Source organism: Acanthaster planci, linkage group LG01, assembly GCF_054643075.1.
Source record: "Acanthaster planci isolate LZ-2023a linkage group LG01, COTS_SCS, whole genome shotgun sequence".
NCBI classification, from domain to species: Eukaryota; Metazoa; Echinodermata; class Asteroidea; order Valvatida; family Acanthasteridae; genus Acanthaster; species Acanthaster planci.
Genome location: NC_141777.1, coordinates 22,816,718 through 22,839,200, shown reverse-complemented (window position 1 = coordinate 22,839,200; position 22,483 = coordinate 22,816,718). Strand labels below are relative to the sequence as shown.

General features: G+C 41.4%; 1 protein-coding gene across 3 annotated transcripts; it reads right to left on the bottom strand.

Moving 5' to 3' along the window:
* Positions 1 to 62: 62 nt before the first annotated feature.
* On the bottom strand, positions 63 to 22,435 carry hnrnpl (heterogeneous nuclear ribonucleoprotein L). Of its 3 annotated transcripts, none has more exons than XM_087133360.1 (16): positions 22,304 to 22,435; positions 18,942 to 19,060; positions 18,113 to 18,200; positions 16,426 to 16,508; positions 15,901 to 15,985; positions 14,472 to 14,557; positions 14,204 to 14,300; positions 12,708 to 12,780; positions 8,843 to 8,950; positions 7,700 to 8,025; positions 6,396 to 6,517; positions 5,630 to 5,759; positions 4,908 to 4,982; positions 4,648 to 4,705; positions 3,014 to 3,109; positions 63 to 2,360 (listed from the first exon to the last, which is right to left on the bottom strand). In XM_087133360.1, the coding sequence occupies exons 1-16, from the start codon at positions 22,379 to 22,381 to the stop codon at positions 2,302 to 2,304; spliced, it is 1,683 nt and encodes a 560-aa protein (XP_086989486.1). In that variant the 5' UTR covers positions 22,382 to 22,435; the 3' UTR covers positions 63 to 2,301. The 3 variants fall into 3 exon arrangements, with proteins under 3 accessions (XP_086989486.1, XP_086989489.1, XP_086989480.1); XM_087133363.1 differs by having other exon boundaries at positions 22,337 to 22,397; XM_087133354.1 differs by lacking the exon at positions 22,304 to 22,435 and adding an exon at positions 20,663 to 20,828.
* Positions 22,436 to 22,483: the final 48 nt, after the last annotated feature.

Genomic DNA, 22,483 nt, shown 5'->3' with positions numbered 1-22,483 from the left:
ATTACATGTGTTTTCAAAAACAATCGACAATACAGGATAGAAGTCTAACCATCGACAAAACGTTTCAGGTTGCAGCTGTTCAATTTTTATTCCTGTTGACCACATCGTACAGAATTCGTTATAGCTTGGAGTAAATGACGTAAAAAACATATTAACGGACAAGTACTATGCATGAATAGGTTACATAAGGCATTACACAAACGAACTCTACAACCGAGGAACTAGATTTCATTAAGCTAAGCAGTCAGGTTACTAAATAACAGTTTTTATCGTGCAGTTCAAGAACAAGGATTCTAAAAACTGCTGCTGAGATAAATTTGAACATATTTTCTACAACCAGTTGAATAAAACTTAATTCGTCGAAGTTTAGTGTTAACAAAGCACTCGTTCTTAAGACATTCAAGAGCAAAACGTGTGCCACGATGTGCAATGGAGCAAAGTTAAAATACACTTAACAGAATGACTTTCATTAAGAACAAACAGAGCGGCACATGATATGATCGCCTGCTACATGGTGCCAAGCATTAGAGCGGCAGTGTTCTCTTAAGACACCAACTTTACACATATACATATCCCTGCGGGATAGAAGGCTTGTTTTCGATCAAGTTTCTTACAGAAAAGTCTATCTACCACTGCAAGAAATGAATTTATTTTAAAAAGGAAGAGACAATGCTTGTACATCTAACTTTTACATAAACTACTCCATGTAAATACATCATTAAAATGAACTTGTGCTCAATGTCAAACTAGAACGAGCCACAATATTCTCCCAGTGCACTTTGCAACTGCGCTGCATTGAGGAAACAAGCAATGTATGAAATCCGAAAAGACGTCATGTCCACCGAGTTCTTAAAAACACTAATGGTTTACTGACAACATTACACGGAAACTACGCAAGAAATAGTCTGAAGAAATGAAAGTCTGATACCATTATTTGTACACAATAATTATAGCTGTGCTCTGCGGATCTGCATCTGTTCTCATTTGTATCTCGCCGTTTCTGTAACTTCTATTTCTGGCGTGATTAATACGGGCGATTCACAATAGTGCACCACCAAGAGTTTGCAACACGTTGGCCAATCATAACGCACGAAATTTGTCGACCCTTTCCAAACGCGCATTGGGTAGACAAATTTTGCGCATTGTGATTGGCCAACGCCTTGCAAACTCTTGGTGGCGCACTATTGTGAAACGGCAGTATTCTTGCTTGACCGTATAATGAAGTGCAAATGATTCACTAAGGTATCAAACAAAGCAGTACCGCTAAATTTGTTAAAAGCAACTTATTTTCCCGCTTTTTTACCAATGCAAACATAATTCTGTTTGAATTCTGAGAGGCAGTAGGCTACACATGATTTCAAATATTCAACTGGCTGTTGACGGAGTAAAACTTGGCATGCTTTATTGTACGGGTAATAAGATTTTTGTTAGTGCAAGGTATTTTGACAACCAAAGATGAATGTCAAAGACGAATCTAGGGATAATTCAGTGACAATACCATCCGATCTAACACTACAAAACAAGTTAAAGACAGTCTTTACGGTTTTGCTTTTTCACAAAATTCAAATTCACAGGTTGACGGACCCTTCATTTGCAATCAGCACCGAGAAAATAACTAAGCTAAAAATCCCACAAAATTATCTCTAGAATTCTAACTAAAATTAAAAAGTCTATGGAGCAGAATCAACTTTGACAACTTATGACCCTCTGTTGATGCCATAGGTAACATTAAGTGCTGAGGAATTTAAACATAAATTCAAAAAGACTGGGGGCCATTCTTACATAGAATGGTCTCATGAGGGCAACGTTTAAACAAACACCCAGAGCTGTGTATAGATGGAGATGAGCAGCTTCAGATTTTGGAGCCAAAATGGCTGCCCATTGTGTACAGTAGAGTGTACTGTGCTGTCCGTGTTCACTGGTGCATATACCTGCCAGTTTGTTTCCGCTAACAGTAACACTCATGTCGCAACCCTCTACATATTAGACCTGCAAACCCCCAAGACGTTTTACTCTCAGCATTACTTGCCTAATAATGTACACCTCAAGGTCAAATTTCTACAGTGAAGCTATGAGAATGAAATGTCATGATTTGGACTCCAATTCAAACAGTGGCGGTCGTGGACAAATGGAGTTTAAAAACAATGTCAACTAACAAGTAATTACCTAGTAAAACAAAAACCATCGAGACAAATTTTGCCTGGGCGGGAGTTCTTGCAGAAGCTTCAAATTTGAAATGCTGGATTATCTGGACTTTCGTGGTTCAATATCAGCAGGGCCACATGTTTCTGACTGACAGGTTTATGTTGCATGGGGGGCATTGGAGAAGCACAGCTTGAAGGTGTAAGGATACTTTCCACCTACAACCAAAGACAGAAGAACAATACTGTTAAGTGTAGGAAATTAAAAGCTACTTAGGCCAAACAAAGAAAACAGCTGTTTCTGGTTACCCAACCCAACCTAGAAAATCATACGGAACCTATATCTTTTGATTCGACAAATCAATAAAATATGAAAACTTATGGTGCCTTGTCTACATCGTCCTATACATTGTATTGTTCAATTTTTTTGGCATGAGATAGACGGCTCTTGTGTGTTTGTAAAGTAAACCCCGACTAAGTCAGCATCGCGTAACCCGTCATATCGTCTAATTTTTTGTTACGCCTTACAGGCTTGTAGCCTCTGCTAACCGCTTTCATAAATACAAACCTAAAATCATGAATGTAAGTCTTTAGGTTACCATTTGTATTTCAGTGTCCCGATTCTCTCTTAAAATCCACAGGGCTACCAACAAACAAAAGCCACTCATGTTTGATTTCTATAAAGTCCCAACAGAAGTAGAAAAAAAACCTGCGGATAAAGCGCTTATACAGAGAGACCAATGTCTTTTGGAGGGTTCGGAAAAAAGAATGTTCAGGCCCAAGTTACACTACACTCTTTTTCAACTACATGCACTTGGGGCCAGCCTTTGGTAAGGTGAAGGATGGGTCAGGAAGCGGACTTCCCTACTCACCAGGGTTGTCCATATTGGTATGGTTTGCCAGAATCATGGCTTCCATGGCAGTGGCTCGGTTCTCCCACTCCACTAGGCCGGTCACACTGCGCTCCGCTGTGGCATAGAAAGAAACACATAAGCACAGCTCATCATCAAATACGCCATCTTCCTGTGTTAACCCTCCTATGCTGAAGTCACTCTTTGGGTCATTTGGTGAACACCTCAAAGAAGCACAGCTGTGTTGTGTTGTGCACTGCACCAAGAGTCCCTCACAGGAATATCAGATTGCACTTTTGTGCTGCCAAACAACTGTGCTTCACTGTTTCATGTGCATAATTGTGCAGTAAACCAAATGCAGTGAAGAGGACTGCACAAAAGACCCTGGGTCATTTTGTGCTGGCAATCTACTGTGTACACACTGAACCTGTGCATTTTTGAGTTCCATATAGAAAATACATGCTCACCAGTGACTGTGGGCATTTGTGCACATTTGTGTTGTAAAACTAAAGAATGGTTAATTCAGAAGTAACTCTCAGGCAGAGAATGCAGGGCTAGGGATGCAGCCCCCTGTCCTCTGAGTATACAGTACACCGTCAACAATTGATAAGACGAGCACCGGTAATACAAAATCCTGCTTAAAACAAGGACAACTTAAGATCCCGATTATCTGATGTTCTTTGTTTACAAATACATTGCGGATGATGTCAGGTCCTTAATTACATCAAGATAACTTGCTAAGTTCCCACAAACTTGTTAAATAGGTGTTCCACAATATAGGTTCTCCTCACATTAACTCAATCAGCAGTGACAAAGAGGGAGTTAGCCTACAGGAGAATGCCATCACCACTGTGCACCTGGTGCTCATGTGAAAAACCTGAGGATTTTGTGCACATTCAGACGAAAGTTTGCAAAGAGCCTCTTGTTCACCCATGGACTGAGTCTGAAACACCAGTCTAAAACAGATGACCACTGGAGAACTGTGAGACAGTCTGACTGTCAACCCAAACCCTCTGGCAACAAGCCGAATTCAAGTGCCAAACCTGCCGGATCCTACAAAACTCTACAGCAGACCATTTTAATGCCTCGATGGAACAATATAAAATCAAGTATCGCCACCTGCATAGCTCCCTTTAGTATGTGGTTGATGTAACAGCATTGGGGTCAAGTGTGGAGTCACCAGGGTCCAATCTAAAGTCAAAGCTTATCAAACGACTGCACTGAGTTCATCTAGTCCTTGCTTCTGTGTACATACAAATTTGACTATGAGAAGGTTTCGAGGTATTGCACCACTGATGAGCTTTGTGCAGGAAGACACCCTATTTTTACACAGCCACAATGCCCTTTCGGTGGAGTCACAGGGAGTGCCCATACAGGTTCATGCATCTGGACGTGGGCTTCACTAAGCTTGTGCAAACCTGGTTCTGTTGAAAATGAAATGTACTATGCTCTAGGCATACAGGATGGAAGTTGGAATGGTCACCGAGAGTCACTCTTCCTTGTCAGTAGCTGCACACGTGACAAAATGTGTTTCACTTTTTTCAGGTGTGCCATCAGATAAGAAGCAGGGTGTGTGTTGGGGGGAGGGGGGGGCCTAAATTACTTAAAACAATAACTTTAATACAAGAGTGGAAGAAATCAGGCAGTGAACTTACATTTTGATTCAAACATCTTGATGGCTATGGGCTCGGCAGCTCCAGCATTGATGAAGATCTACAGGAAAGAAAGCATCAAACACCCACCCTCAGGCTACACATTTCTGGACAGATTTCATTTGTTGTGGCAGCTACTGATGGAATACTGAAAAAACTCAGAAATATGTGATCATCATTCGATATTTCACGTAATCGGAGTACTGGTCACCACCATGATCTGTAACAATATCATCGGTGTGGATAAAGTTAATTATGCCTACCTGCTTGATGGTTTCTGCGGTGCTCTCGGGGTGTGCATTGTAGAAATGCAAGACGTGAGATGGGCGCTGGAGACGTACTTGAATTAAGGAAAAGAATAATTACAAGGCAAAGTTTAATGTGATTACATGCACAACTACTACCAAAAACAACAACACTTTTATGCTCAAAATATGGTTTTTGAAGGTATTTGGCACTGTTTCATTTCAGTACCAGTAGATGACAGGAAAGTACTTAGTTCAAGGCTGCGCTCTCCTGTGCATCTGAAAAGTTCTGCAAGTCTGATGCAGTCCTCTTATCATCAAGTGGTATGAACAAACAACCCGCATTTTAACAATGATAAACAAGGCTCATGGAACATGACAGCAACACCACGTGAAAATAAATTCGGGAGACTAAATTTCCTCTCAAAAGTGAGTGTTGAAGTAACCTCAGTGTCAAGTGAAAATCTACAAGTCGTCCACAAACCAAACAGACAAACTATTTCGTGACGTACGCTGTTCGTGTGAATAAAGCAACGGGATTGAATAGACAAATACTTTTCAAGCTCTTCAGTTGCTTGTTCATTGAAAGGAGTGGTAAATTGGGATTGAATAGAGGGTAAATCTTGAAAACTGCAACTATTCCCTGGAACATGGTGATGAGGTGAAGTTGAACAACTGAGGAAACTCTGGAAATGCATAGGGCGAGGAGTTGAGGAGACACGTCTAGAACAAAGGATATGATTCTTTGCGGCCGCTTCCTTGTTCATGAACCTGTTGTTGCGGTTCTTGGAGAAGTCCATGTAGGATGGCGAACCGTCCGGCAGGTTCCAGGTGCCCGGTGGAGGGTTCAGGAAAGTCTGGTTGGAATACCTGGTGAAGTAATCATCCCATGAGTATTGCTTAGGTCTACAAAAATGTCTGGTTTGTAAACCCCAATGAATGCTTGATGGTGGGGACTTTCATGAGAACTTTGTGGAAATTCGTGATAGTCAGGTGCCCATCATAAGATCACAGGTGTGCCAACAAAGACATCTTAAAATGCATAAATATCATCATAACTACAGTATGTCGTGTATGACAGGGCTTTGAAATGGCCTTTTTCCCTAACTCTGCCTTCTGTCATCTGTGCTGGCACAATCACTGTGCACCGAGCAAGTGCAAATTTCCCTCCGTCTAGAGTATGAAGGGAGAACTAGCACACTAGCAATGCATCTGTCATTTAATTCATTCATCCATTTCAGCCCAACTAGGCCAACACTACAGGATAAAACAGCACAAAAGTCCTTACACATCTGACCAGCTTACAATTAAAATTGGTTTATTACTATTCAATTATCACTTACAAAAGAAACTGCACACTGTTGATGAAGAAGGCTTTTAGTGCAGCTATCAACTACTATTTTTACATTTCACTTGTTTGGGTGCTGGGATCAAAGAATACAAGAGCCCTCCCAGTTTCTTGCAGTGCTGGAAACTGCTAATGCAGTGAGGTCTACAGCTTCTTACCCCAGCTGTATGGTCATCCCGAAGAATTCAATGTTGCTGAGGTTGGTGATTGCTCTACTGACAGCGAACGCATCGCCCAGATCAACCAGCACGGTCCCTGGCTTCGACTTCATGAACTTCACCTAAAATCAAGAAGGACAAAGGCTCAAGTTACACAGCATCATGACTGGAATCCATGATCCTTAAAACTAGAGTCCATGCATTACAGCTTGGCCCTCGGTAAACGGGTATAATGGAACTAGGCTTCCTATGGATTTACACTTGTGTGCAATTTCAAACTTCTTGCTGCAAAACTGGTCCAAGTTAGAAGCACAAAGCCCTTTTGCCTGCCGCTTTTGATATCAGGGATGAGATTGAAGAAAACAGGAATATCGGTAAAATAATAAACAGAGGTTTTAAAAGGTCCCACAGCAGTGTGAGGTCTGTGGCGTACATTTGTGTATGCCGAGCGGTATCTCTTAAAACACTCCTCTTGTCCTCGGTATAAACTTTTGTATACATGTAAAAACACCTTAATGGTAAACCTTGCTCTTGTTTACACTACAACGCACTCGAATATTCCTGTTAAAAAAAGTGGCTATGTTTATTACATGGCCCTCCCCTCCACTAACGGCCACACCACTTCGATGGAGAAACTGTGTACGCTTTAAGGAACTGCAAAGAAAACTGGAGGTCAGCTTGGTCCAGCTAGTGTATTACAGTGATAATCAAAGCCACATGCCACAATCCTCTTGAGTACACTGGAGTGTACTTCTATTGGGCTGTGCAGTGAAATCACTCCATTGGTAATGCAAAGAATCCTCCAGTGCACGCCAGCTGCAGTGCATTGGCAGGTACTACTGACTTGCAGTAAATTGATCTCATAGAGCAAGGGCTAAAACACTCCTCTTGTCTTCTGTATAAACATTTGTATACATGTAAAAATACCTTATTGGTAAACTCAGGATATTTCGCACTTTAAATGAGATCGAAAATCCTGATAAAAAAAATCCCGAAATCAGGAAATATCCTGACAAATCTCATCCTGTAATGCTATACAATCCCACAAGCCAACAGCATATCTTCTGGTTAGTAAATGAGAGCCTTCTGCTGTCTACTGTCTGAACTTTACTTGTGCTGGACCTTTGAGAAGTCTAGTTGGATTATTGCCAGACTGGAATGGGCCGCCAAAATCTGGGATTTCAGCCAAGGTCCTGCTCAGAGATTTGAGATAGTAAGAGAGGGCCTCGGGATGTTACTTGACTTTGCATGTGTGAAGCCATTACCCAGGAGTTGGTGAACAATGCAGTCTGAACAATTCTTACCTTGTAGACATTCCCAAAGGGGCAGAGGATGTTGAAGAGCTTCTCACAGTTCATCTTCTCCAGATCAATGTTGTAGACCATAACGATGCCGCTGTGCGAGGGGGCATTGGGCGGCAAGGGCTGCAGGCCCTGCTGGTCCTGCATGTGGCTGTACTGCTGTGGGTAATCGCCATGGTCCTGGTACCCGCCCCGACCTCCTCCGCCGCTCCCACCACCGCCCCCATGGGGAGGGCCATAGCCCTGGTGGGGTTCCTGGTAGTGTTGGGGTGGGGGTGGGCCCCGCATGGGGCCACTGCCGCCACCCCCCATTGGCCCACCACGGCTGTCTGTAGAAATATAAGACAAAAAGAACTGATTAGGCCAGATAGCTCGGAAGCCTCCAATCCACCAAAACCAAGCACATGCAGAAATGCCCTGCTACATGTACATCGTGTGCTATACATTCTTTGTGCATCAGCAAACTACCTGTGGGACATTTACCCCTCTCAAAGAGTATCTCAGCAGCATCAGGTTGTATTATCTAATTAGCAGCATTTCCACCCAGGACGTTCTATTGGGAAAGCTAAGAACACCTGTTTTTTTTTTTATTTCATGACGACAAGGCTACTGATCAGTGATAGTGTAAAGATAGGCCTGAGAGCCCTACATCAGTAAAAATGTTTGGTCCCTGACATGAGGAGGCTAATTACATGTAAAACTTGTCTTAGTATAACTACATAGGATCTTTAAGCTAAATACATGTACCACACCATGCAACAGTAACAAATAGCTTGAACACTACTGCAAACAGTCAACACAAATGGCAAAGAACACTGCAGAACGAAATACACAGTGCCAATGCCACTTCATAGTTCTATAATGGCAACTGCTCCAGTGTTGATTTCATGCAACAAACAAGCACCAATCCACTGTTGCATACTGTGACATTTAACATGGTCCTCAATCTACCAAGTGTAATGCATTCTCTTGTAATTTGTAGGGTGCCCAGAGACCAGATGATGGTGCGAAGATTTAACAGACACGGGCTGCCTGCAACAATCTGGAATCTATGACAAGACCCAGAAAGCTTGGAATGGCACCTGACGCGTTAGCGAAGAATACCACATTTGCTATAATTTCGGATGAAGCTTTAAGTCTGCCTACCGAATCGAGGGTTTCCGCCGCCGCCGCCGCCTCCACGCCTTGAGTTGGCCTTGGTGGGTCCATTGTAGGTGGACGGCGGTGGATCATCCAGTAATGCATTGCCACGACCTGGGTGAGACAGAGAGATCCTAGCCAGGAGGTTTTCCATTTGTAGTGACTAAAACAAGCCATTCATTAAACACACCACACACACAACACAATGAGATTGGTAAGACGGGTGGGAAATTACTGACGTCAAGCTGTTGTCGTCAGACACATGTGACTATATTCTCTGTTGTGTGACTTACATGTATTTCAATCTGACTGGTATAATTCACTGTGGCATGGACACATACAGTAATTCCCCATTCAAAATATAACAACTACAACAAAAATGTCCTTTCAAACGTCTTAATGCGTATACAAACCAAGTTCTTTACACGACGAAAAAAATCACAATAAATGTTTGTGTAGATTTGAGGGCCAAAAATAACTCTCATTCAGTACAACGATCCGAGAGGCAGAAATAAGAATAAAATTGATTCTTTGATTTTCCAAAATGCATCTAACCAAGCCCTTTACTCATAAGATGCCAAAACCATATACAAGTATATTAACTTAACTGGCGCAGTCATACATTTACAAGTTCAAAAGGTTTCACACGACAAGACGAGAAGGTTCTTGCCAGCATTCAATCTACAATGTTTTTTTACCTCCGTTACCAGTTTTCATCATTTGCAGCAACTAGGGCTGACTGCAACAGCTACTTGATTGCTCCAAAAGATTATAGACACAGGATGCAGATGTTATCTGCACTAATGGGCGGTACAGCGGTGGGTGGTACCGGTGATGTAGGAAGAACTCCATGGATTCTCCTTGGGGCAACAGCGAGGTGGCTTGATGGACTGCTGTTCAAAAGATGGCTATACTCACATCTCCCTGCACAATCTTTGGACAATCAGGGGGGGTTTATTCAGCAGTTAAATGGGTTGCGGCAGCTGGAGCAAGGCAAAGTGGTGTTGCAGTGTAGCTGGTGTCATACAGTGAGGCATGATTGAGGGTTGGCACGATCTACGTGCTTCTGTTTCTGTGCTGTCCTTTCCGTCTGGTGTCGGTAGTTGAATTTTTTTTTTTATTTTGGACGGGGAATTTGAACTCTTTTGCTGGCTTGTTCCCGATGATGATGGTGATGTCTTTTTCTGAGTGAGTCATTCTTGTCTCTCAAATGGTGATGAAGATATTTGGCACATATTGGCTGTTTTGAATGGGCGATATTTCACGAGAGATTTTATGAGCTGTTTGAAACAGATTAGTTGTATCAACTGCTTGCTCACATCCTCCTGTAGAATGTGTATTTCTCCATGACACAGAGGAGATCCTTAGTTGATTCTTCAATGTAACATCGTCTGTGAGTGATGCCTTCAATCTGTGAAAAGATGTTCGGCCTTCCTCTCTGGCTCTTCATGTAAGCTGTCGTTTCCGTGTCTTATGATTAACAATCACATGTTTAAAATATTTGAAAGTACACTAAAGCCCAAGACATTGATGGAAACACAGGAAATACATACATGTACATGGAACTTGTAGATGTAGATGTAGGATATTCATCACAATCAGTGAAAATTAAGATTACTTTCTGGAACTTTTTGCCCTGGAGCTCTGTATCGTGATTAAGAAGTTAATCATTTGTTGTAAAACTGAAAATTATGCACTAAATTTGAAACCACTTCAAAGCGCATGTACTCCCAGGTAATCATCAGCATATTTATTTTTGCATTTTAACTTGAAGATGTGGAAAAGCCTGATAAGTGACGATTTGTGTTGTTTGCTACTTTGGACATGATTAATTGCACTTCTTCCAGGGAAATGCTTTTGAAGTGGCTTATAAAAAAAATCACACAGAGTTTCTTTCCCGTTGCCACAAAAACAATCTCCATATGAATTCAAACAGCTACTGTAACAGTGAAACATTACATGGATGTTGCTGAATCATGTAACAATGTACAGACCTAAGTACATGTATGACTAAGCTTCAATGTATTATCCTGTACTCTCCTCCACAATGTAACTGATCACATGGCAGATGCCAGCCTGAGCAGTTTTAAATCCATGTTATAAAATAAGCTCAAGCGTACATGTGTGTACCAGCACGTCTGACACGTATAGTAACTGGCAATGACTGAATTTTACAGTCGGGTATTAAGACGTACAGTTATTACAGTGTAGTGCAGTTTACATGTATCAAAGCAGGTGTCCAATTGTCAAGTTAATGGTTCAGATGCTGCCGTGTGTTACAGCAAGTTGAGCTTTTCATTGTTTGCTTTTCAGGGGAACTATGACACATCTATTTGTGTTGATAGTGACAGATGAATGAGGGTACTGATGGCTGAAATAATCAACAGACACATGTTTCTGGTTTACATGGTTTACACCTGTATGTGGTGGATTTTGGAATTTGGAATCCTGGAATGCAAAACTGGCCGAGGTGGGAGATCTTACAAAACCATCTGTAAAACTCTTACAGGTACTTTGCAACATTGCGTGCCACATAATAATGTGTTCCGCTGGTCAAGTACAAAGTTGACTGTATAATCATGACAAGTCTGAGTGCACAGTGTGTGGTCGTTGTTCACCATGTTCACAGTGTATCCCAATCATCCAGGTAACTGTGTACAATACCTGTACATGTACTGTTTACATGTATCCGTGCATGAGCAACAGACAATTGCCAACTTTAAATGACACTGCCGATTACAGACACTCCAATCTTCTTTGAATGTTTTGTTTGGAAGTTCTTTGAAAGTGCATGATAGCACACATCGGAATTGTCATTATATACATGCATCGTTTAATACATACATGTACATTTATGGAGGATCGTGCTCAAATGGAAACACGTACAAAAGTGTAGGAAGATGTTAACTATATAGTATTACATGTACCTGTACAATTCTGAAGGTGGATTTATACAAATGTAACTGAAACCATGTACATATGTATATTAATATTATTACTAATATTTGTCAAGATGTAGATCATGATAAACAGCTGCTTTATGCTATGCACACGGATAACTGTACAATAGTTCTTCATGCCAATTAGAAATATTTTACAAAGTTAATGTAAGGGTATTTATAACTTTTTATATTTCTCATGAGAGGGTGATTTAGAAGAATTGTTCACATTCATGGATGACCTAAGCAAATGAACAAGGTCATACAGGTACATCCTAATGACACACCTGACAGAGAGTTACATGTGAAAGTTCAACAAAAGTGTTTTGTTTTATTAGCGAAAATGTCTGTAGACTAGCTGGAAAGCTTTCCAGCAATTTGAAAAAGTATAAAATAACATAATGAAGTTTCATAAATGTTCACATACATGTGGTTGATATTTTAATGTGGTCTGGGGGTTTTGAATACCAGACAAAAATTGATTGGTCAATAATACCAATTCAATGCAAGAGATTTTATTCCGAACACTTTTGAAAAGAGTGTGTAACATGTACGGAATATTTTGTGCAGCACCAACAGAGGTGGAAATAGGATCCATGTCAATGCCAGTTGACAGCAGAGAAAGCAGAGAGAGATAACACAAAGCAGGAAAATGCGTATCTTGTGGATTGAAAGAAAAGTGGGTTATTAAAATGTCCACAACAAATATAATCCAAATGAAATTTAACAAATAGACTTTTGTTGCGGACTTGTGTACATTTGATAAAACAAAATCAAAGTAAAACTGATATTTGGGAGCTTTCACCCCTTGTAGATAGTTCTACTGTATGTCTGTCACAGCAAATATTACCTAGAAATTCTTCCATCCAACATGTTCCCACAGTCCCCCTTAATAAAAACTGGCAATAAACAAACTGAGCCCAAACACTTACTTGAAGGTGCCAGGCTGGCGTTGGTGTAGTCATATGTTTCATGATCGTTCTTGTACACAGTCAGCGTCTGGGTCTGCAACATGAATGATTCCCAATAAGAATTCTTCCCTGTATCACGACGAGTGGTGATGTGTATCCCTCAGCAAGTTGGTTTGGGCTCAAATTCATGGTTTGAGGGGGCCACTTCTTCCTATTTTCCTGATAAATCATGGTAATTACCGCCAACGTGCAATGCTATAATCCAAGTTGTATTAATTCATCAGCTTAAACCCTTACCAGGTCCCCTTCTAGGGACCCCGCTAAATGCAACAGGATGAAACGCACCTGAAATGAGAACCCAAATGCACAGGTAGATTTGGTGCCCTGGATAAACCCAAGCCTTGGCCCTATCATGTGACAACAGTGTACTCAACCACTTTCATTCACTGCTGACTGGAACAACAAACCTGCTTGTACAACCACTATTCACCTGCGCTGCATCAGTAGACCTCAGGCTGTTCGTCTACTGCAGCTGCTGGATTCCTTTTCTAAGTCCTCTCAAGATCCACTTTTGAAAAATTGATGTTTTTCTTTCTCACAGTTGCCTGATGTGTCATTCTCAAATTCAGACTCTGTCTATATGTTTTACTTTAACCCCTTCGCACCAGGAGACGGTAAGAGCCGCCGTAAAAATTGAGACCCTTAGCCTGCTTTTCAGCTATCATTCTCGGCCCAAGCTCGACTGAACACGGTGAAAGAAGGCAGACCCTGGATCTTGTATATATGGTGATTGGCCTTTGTGCGTTGCCAAGAAATGAAAAGGCCGAATTTGCATCATAATCACCAGCTTCACAATAGTCGCCACTTTGAAAAGAGACAACGAGAATGTGGAAGCGTGAGTAGAGCCGCATGCCACCAAACAATCAGCGTTTTCACTATGTAATTCAAAGCGTGCAGAGCACGCAGGGCTACAAACCAAGAATTTGCGGTTTGGCAGGTGGCCTTCGTGGCTAAGCGAGGCTGGAATTCTTGGAGTCGGCTTTCGGAAAAAAATTCCCGTCGTCAAGGGGTTAAGACATTTTCTGGCCAGGGTGGTCAGTCTTTTTCAGTTTACACGTATCTTCTGTGGGTCATACATGTGTTTAGTGTACAGGGAAGTGATGTATTATAGGCAATATTGGAGAAACAATGCTGTTTACTGTAAAAAAAAAAAAAAACAACTGTTTGTGCCTGAAGGAGTTGTTTGGCTAGGTTTTTACCTAAGTACTGTGATAGAGACCTTCATTTGATGCAGTACCTTGGAATTCCTGTACCGTAACATCTAAAATGTCAGTGACTTGTTAAATCTGTAGACTGGATAGCAGAACAGACCCTTGGCTGAATTCAACGCAACAACATGCAACGTGTTTACCGATGCACAAATGGGTTTCCTCAGTCCTGTTAACTCCTTCAAACCTCCTGATGGATTGCCATGGCTCTAGGACTGTCAGGTTTAACAGATACATTGAAAAGCTTACCCTAGCAAATTCCACTCTCAGTGTGCAGCACCCAGAGTAGATGTCACAGCCCTGAAGGCCCTTCTTAGCCTTGGTGGCAGACTCGATGGTGTCAAATGTGATGAACAGGTTAAGGTAACACAGGCGATGGTAACACAGGAATATTAAAGTGTGACCAGAAATAAGACTAAAATGTTAACAATATGTTCCCATGATTGACAAACTATTGTGACTTCTTTTTTCAAATTTCTGTTGATTGTTTCAATTGTTTTAACCCCACAAAGGATATTCCACCATGGACTGGATCCCATTCTTCCTAAAGATGACGATTCTCAGCACCTCGCCAAAGCCCTTGCAGATGGTATGGATCACTTCCTGCACAGAGTTATTCCAAGAAACACATAGAGTGGAACGCCGCTATACCGAACACCGCTATACCGCACATTCGGCTGTACCAAATAATTTGTGCACAGAACCTACCAAACACTATTCAGTTGCCGTTTGTAATTCCTTAACGTCAACATGATAAAACGATCGGTGTTTTTTTATGTTGGAAAGTGACAAGTGGCCATTATTTCTCCAAGGATTAGAAGGGAAAGCCACTAGTTGTCAACGGTATTGAATAGACACTGGTTTTGCGACTCCACATGATCAGGTGTGGAAGAAAACCGCACATACGCACACAGTGGCATTGCACTAACAATGGTCTAAAGAGGGCACCGCTGATACACAAATCAACTAAGATTCGCCACAGCATGCATCAGAGATCGCTCCTGAGCGGCAGTTTCACGACTTTTAGGATAAACTTGATATCAATCTTTTGACTCAAGTTTAAATAAAAAAACCAAAATAATTAACAGATACATTTCTAGAAACTTTAAACTTGAATGCAACAGCAAAACATCACAAAAACAGCAAATCAAGGTATCGCAAGAGGGTGCACTTCGATTAGACAAGAGAGGGCGCTATTCAACATGGCAACGAAACGTGCGGCAGTTAAATTCCCTATACTGAATGACCGCTGTACCGAACATTTAGCATGAACCCCATCTTGTTCGTTATAGCTGCGTTCCACTGTACCAAAAAAATTAATAAAAGTGGACCAACTCCACCACTTTGGATCACAGACAATACTGCTAACACGGGGGGATTTCTTGTTCAGAAATAAAGGGCTCAAGTTAGTAATACTAGAAAGTCCTTTCCTGGGCATCCAACCACAAGTACAATGACATTTTGGTACCATCTGCCTCTTCTAGTTTTCCAAAAGTCAATGTTTGGCACTGAATCTTGGTGATTTAAAAGTTCTGTCCAAATGATGTTTCACCAATTACTCAGAACTCAGAGAGGTAGGAGAACCGGGAGAATTATGTGACCAATCATGTATTTCTTAGCTGCCAAAAGGCAACACTCTGGGCTTACGATCTTACTCATCTACAGACTGACCGAAAGTTTGACCAATTTCATCCATATGATGCAAGATATGGGGCGGAGAGCACCCCCCCACCTTTGTGTTGGTCATTGTTTGATCGGAATCTCTGGAATTCTTTAGACATCTAGGGGGATGTGTTAGGTAACAATAGTCTAGAGTGTGTACAACGGATTGGACATGGGGGGTACCAGTTGGCCCCATAATATGTACAGTATAATTTTTATCAGCTTGGGACACTGCCAATTTTTTTTGTCCAGGCTTTTCAAATTTCCTCCTTTTTCTTACTTACCGTGGTGATGGAATAGAATGGATTATGCACCGTCAGTAAGATGACCCTGTTGGGGACTTCCTCGGGCATGTCTGGAGCATTCTCCCTGTCAATCAAGAAGTGAAAACACTTTCACTTCAACTAAAGCAAGATTTTCAATTTATTGGGGGAGTTATTCCCATCAGCTGCAATGACACTCAGGAAAGGAAGACAGTGAAGAGAAACACTGCCCAAAGCAAAGACTTTCATATCTTACACATAGAAACAGAAGCAATTCCAAGTTAATCGGCTTCTAAGTCCAGCACACGTCACACACTTGTGTCTGGGCAAGTCCTACAGCCTAGAAAAGCTTTTGAAAAATCCAAAACATACCCTCCTAAAAACGAATTTGGAGTACATCCTGATGGAAATTTATCTACATTTAGTTGAAGAAACCACTAATTGAATCCTGTAGAAAGATACAGTCACTTTAGACCGCTTGACCTCCCATACCCATCTCGTTAGGCACAGTAAACCTTCAACTGGCCTTAGAGTCAACTGCCTTACCCTGGTCTCTTGATACGTTTGCTGTTGGAGAAGCTGATCACCGCCGGGGAGCCAGCTACGTTGATCACATTCTCAGGGTGGTTCTGTCACAAGACAAACATTATTATCAATGGATTCCAAGAGTGGGAAAGTCATGTTTAATTTGGCAAATATATAGCAAAAATTTCACAAAGCCTTTAAATGTCTAAACCAACTCTACAGCTGTACACAGATTCTCTTTAGCAAAGACCTTTGCTGAGTGAAACCATCAAGTGCAAAAAAATGTACCATACGTACTCGGTATAGCTAACAACACATAATTGTATGTGAACAAAGTAAAATGCATACACTAAACTTTCTAATATGTTTTAGTAAAAATAATTTTTAGGTCAACTTTTTCAATATAAGTTTATATAAACGTTTGGTCTCTCACTCCGGAAATGAATTTAATCTTGAAAGATTATGGAGGATGGTTTGGACCTCTGCACGCTTGTCTTGTGAACACTCTTTCCTACCCTCAACTGCTGCTGCATGATATGGGGAGGCGAATATGCATGCCACAATATACTTAAAAAATTCTATTACTTTGGCTGCTGATATGCTTGCACTACAAAATAGGCTCAAATTGATGTGGAAGGACTACTTGTTTTCAGGGGATTAAACCCTGCAGCTCCCAACATGACAGATCTATTCTGTTTTTACAAATACCGAATCATAAGACACAATACAACTACTACTTTGAAGATTCCCAACTCCAAAGCAGAGTACCAATCTCATAGCTTTCATTCGGTCGGTGGTGCAAACATTTATTACTGTCTCCCTGCCCAACTCGGAGTCAAGCACTCTCTTCCTTTTCATAAGACAGATGCTAATTACTTTTACATTTTCAATTCTCCCTTTTGATATGATTTTTAGCACTGTTATCTTTTACTTTCAGCTCAAATATTCTCATTTTTTGGAGTTCTAAGCTTATCAGGTTAGGTGTTTAGTTTTGAGTGTTATTTGAGTTTGTGGTACAAAGTCGGTTTGCTTGTCTTCATGCTTTTAATTTCAGTAATCTGGGGAATGGATATTAGTACATCTAAATTTCTCTGTACTTTAGCATCTCAGTCACATTCTACCATCTGTATTTCATATTTGCGCCATGTTTTATTTTATTCTGGTCACACTTTTCACTGTCAGGTATTGTTCATTTGTTTCTGAGCTTTGTCTGTTCTTAGCTCTTGTATTACTTTGCAACATTTTGGTCAGCTTTTACTTTTTGTCTCTAGATTTCTTTTTTCATTATTCACTGTAACAATCCCAAACCAGACCAGCCCCAGCACAAGGGTTTGTTGGCATCTGTTAGGATGAGTACTGCACTGGTATACTGGCTGTGTTTCATGTGGGATTAGGCACACCATAGATAAACAGAGTCCAACTGTTTATGTGCACAGTTTTCTAGATGGTGTTGAGATTTGCAAGGATGTGAAAGGTTGCCTGTTAATCATTCCAGGGAGTAAAGATTAATTCACATATTTCCTCCTGTAGTGTCCTGAAAAAACAGCTTCCGCTGTTTGAGCCTACGGCAGATAAACAAAGGAACAACTAAATAATTATATAAAAATTCAAGATACCGGTCAAGATAAAAGACTGGATCCCAAAGCTGATACAGACTCAGCATTACTTCCAACAACATTTGGTTTCTTGAATTCCCTTGACAGCCCACCTGGGTGTAGTCAACACAAGCTGAGGCAGCCTCGATATCCTCAAACTCCACCAAGGCCTGGCCTTTCCCCGTCATCATGTAGACATAGCTGTGGGAAGATCAAAGCGAGTCATGAGAGCAAATGAAAAATTTGGTATCTTGTGCTAGAGCCGTTACATGACTTCGGGAAGAGTATTTATGACCGATACCACTGGGCTTGCTTTACAGCTATAGATTCAAGGCGGGTTCTTGTGCAGGTTACGCTCACCAAGGGTTCTACTGTATGACTGCTTGCGTCATGCAAGCTGCCCTCACAATGTGAAGCTACTCTTCACAAGCAACAAGTCCGGAAATGACATTCTTTCAGAATGCTGCTTTTCTCAAGTAAACCCCAGGCACACATGTATGGCAAGGAGCGTCAGACTTGAAGTGCGATATCTTGTTCACATCTCTGACTGATGGAGACAAATAAATTCTGTTCCAGAAAGTTGCATTTGTTCATTTAGGTAAGAACAAGCCAAGTGAAATCCATTTAAGTCTATCTCGGTACCTTTCGAATTCAACTCTGATTTCGACTCGTATGTGTGTATAGAATAATACATGTACTAAGAACATGATCATTTCCCTGGGGTAATCCTCAACAGTATGCTTATATAAGCGTCATTTGGGCATGTTAATGTTTTCCAGTATTAACACAGCCACATGGAAGAAGCCAGGTTCTGTGTACATCTAAAAAGGCAAGGTCAAACAAAGCACTTCACTTAAGGTGTGTGCAACTGAACTACTTAATTAGCTCTTTTGTCAGCACAATGTCATTATTCCTCAATGTCATCCTCCTCAGCACTAGTACCTGATGGGCCCAAAGAACTGGAGTGCCTCCACCAAGTCCCCATCGCTCACTCGATCACTCAGGCCACGGACATGCACCACCTTGGAGGCCATGTGTTTGTGGTCATCCTCAAACCGGTCCTGAGGTACAGTGAGAATAAGAAACCTTGACATATGGACATTCTATGAACCACAAAGGAGAAGTGTAGGGCGAGAGGTTGTGACTTGACTTACAAAAACCCACTTGCAGAATAGTCCTATGTACTGATGATGTGCGCACATTTTTGTTTCCAAGTGCATTTTCCTACATGTATGAATCCAGTGAGAATCTGTGCATGGTTCACTGAGCACCATAGGAAAGCACACACAATAACAAAGTACATGTACATGTACACTGTCACCTGTATCCTCACTTCTCATGCTTATTCAAGTTTGTGTTCACATGCACAAAAATTTGTGTAAATACACAAATTTTGTAATCAACAGACACAGAATAATACAGAGTCCAACTAGGAACAAATATCATTCCTTTCAAACCATAACTTGTTCACATTGTACTCACTCATGTAGAGACCTAAAACATGAAAGCAAACTGCTCAAAGATGTGCTTTACCATGTTTACGTGTACATGCATGTCACGTATGGGACACACATGCTAGTGTGATTTCAGTCACGGACAGAAAATGTTTAAGAGCTACACAATAACCAGCATCATGCCAAGAAGTGTTCTACAATCATGAGGCACTGATGTCTGAATCTTCATCACTACGAGCATTTAACAAAAGAACGCACTAACAATGAGCATCCATTGTCACTGCACCATGCTTTTGTTACATGTAGATGTTCTTAGTGCATGAACCTGTACCATTGGAAGTATTGTGCACACTGTACCGTGAGATCACTTCACAACTACATGTATTCAGTTCCAAGTCAGATGAGACCATGAACGACAGAGTACCTTCGTTCACAAGAAGTGCCCTTCTTTTCAAACAGGAATGCACCAATTTACTGCTTCAGGGCAGCGTATCAAATTAGGGTGACATTTGTGAAGGGGCACCCAGGGTGTACACATTGTTTCAATGGGCAGCTTCATGTAACGAGCAAATTGACTATTGCTTGTACCAGTGCTAATATGAATAATACACGTACATTGCAAAATTTGGGACGAGTGGCACAGACTTCCACTTGAGGCATGCATCCCAGTACTCTCCCCAGTTACACCTCTGCAGTTTCATATGAAATCTCACCTCCTATATTGTCAAAGGATCTATCCCTTACATCTGACCACTTTACAGTGCCTTACAGTGCTGGTACGTATAAAGTAAAGCCCCACTTCTGTCAACAACCCCTCCCTTTACACAGAAATAAGACTAGCGTGCGTGGCGGTATAGTCACCAGGACCTCAATTTCGCCACCCTATTGTCAAGTCAGACTGGATTTCACAGTAAGTGGCGAAATAAGGGACCTGGTGACAATTATGGTCACACACGTTAGAGGGAGAGCTCATCGGGATCAGTCATTTCATTCCACATTTCCTTCCATTCATTTTTTAACAGCTACATGTGCACCCACATGTGCCGTAACCATGATGAATGCGGCACATGACAGAAAAGCATTCACTTGAATGAAATTGCTATACAGTAATGTACTTGTAAATACATAGAGTGTTCACTCATCCTGCAGACACACCCGGTACGTGTACCAATACTTATGCACTGCATGTTGTTTTCTTCCCGTACTCACAGCATCACACACAGCACAACTGTATGTGCATGAAGAGCAGTATTCGTTGGAGTAATGTACACTCGCCCTACAGACTATCTGACAGTCATAGCATGAGTGTTCCATTGCTTCCATGTTGACTGAAGGCACAAGCAGGCACCAGCACAAAGGGTAGCACTAAACATGTCCATACATGTACATGCCTGTACTAACCAGAGAGTACAATACTAGTAATGGCTAATTTATGCGATTTGCACAGGTGTGGCTAACAATGCTTATTCTGGCCCATTTCTATAAAACTGGGTAAAGAATGCAGTGTCCAGGATTTCAACTGAATGACAAAGGCAAGGTGCATGTTTCACCGGGGAGGAATTCAAGGGGTACATAATGCCAGGGAAACAATGCAGAGATAAGACAAACATCTTGAGCACTGACTTGGAAACTAAATGTGACTTTTATCCCTAACCTAACTAAGATTTAAAAGTGGTTTTATTCATTCATTCTTTATTTCCACCTAATTATATGCAGTAAAGATATAACAGGACAGAAAATGGTTGTGGATAGGATCCCAAAGAAGCAGAAGGAGTAGGGATCCCAGGAGTAGGGATCCCAGGAATAATACACATTATTACCAACAATACAATAATTATGACATACAATTTGACAAGAAGACAGTAAGACTCTCATAAGAGCCTTAAACATTAAGTCTTGCAACCCTGTAACACACAAAAACGAAATGATATTAAATAGAATTTGAATACCCACTTAATAGTTTAGCTTTATATTTTTTTAATTTATGTTTGAATGTTTATAGGTATAGAGGCGTCTGAGGAATTCCACAATCATGACAGCCTGGGGCCCTCATGTTTGACTGTATTTTGTGTGAGAGTAGGTACGTGCAAAAGAATGATGAAGTTTTATCATTGGCCCTAGTCTAGCTCTACTGAGTGGAGCTTTAGTATTCCTCTTTTACGATTCTGGATGGGATCATCATACTAACTCCCGGATGTCCACACTGCCCCATAAGCCACGTTGTTTCGAGGGAATAAGAAAACAGTGTGAAATGGAATTTATCCTACTAACACAGAGTAGACCATTCATTTGCACTGGCATGACTGGCCCACCGGACCAGCGGGTTTGGTGGATCTGGTGGTCCTGATGATTTTTACTGGCCTTGGACCACCGGACCACCGTTAACTTCGACCCCTGCATCTTTTATGTGTCTTTCTTTAGTACGCATACTCTTATTCTTAATTTTTCTTTATACTCTGCCGTCCACGCGAAAACAAGATGGCGGACGGTGAGGCAGCACGCTGGCATGTACGAGCATGCAGGCCGACTTTGTCGCTCAAATTACAAAACTGAAAGATCATTTAAGATAACCTATATGACAGACCTACATTGAATATGATAATAAGCCTCATGGATGTGCTTAAATAACTTGTTGGCCCTTTGTTGACGCTAAATAGCATTATAAAGCCTGGTCCGACCCAGCACGATCCCACGGCCGAGGGAATACAGGGAAGACAGACATGATAAGAAAGGAGACTGTCTTCGTGTAACATTTGCGAGATAATTAAGGTCCATTATAATACATCTATGCTAACCAAAATATACTAGAATTCATCTTCAAGTCTCAAGCGTCAACATGACTAGAATTACCCTCGTTCCAGATTGCACGCCGCGTCCACCGACCTCAGTTCTTTGCCGCTTCGTCGCGTGCCCCTCAAAAGTCGCCATTTTGTAAAGTCGTTGCCGTACGTCCACTCAGCTATATGCGCATGCGCGTATTACACTTGACGTCATGGTCGTTCAGCCCGTATACCGTGGACGTAGCCTGGC

Excerpts from the sequence above, each read along its gene's own strand:
- hnrnpl (XM_087133354.1), bottom strand. The coding sequence starts at position 20,776 with ATGGAAGCAATGGAACACTCATGCTATGACTGTCAGATAGTCTGTAGG. Across the intron at positions 14,301-14,471 it reads GGGATCCAGTCCATGGTGGA|ATTTGACACCATCGAGTCTG; the intron begins ATATCCTTTGTG and ends CCTGTTCATCAC. Across the intron at positions 4,706-4,907 it reads CCGCAGAAACCATCAAGCAG|ATCTTCATCAATGCTGGAGC; the intron begins GTAGGCATAATT and ends TCTTTCCTGTAG.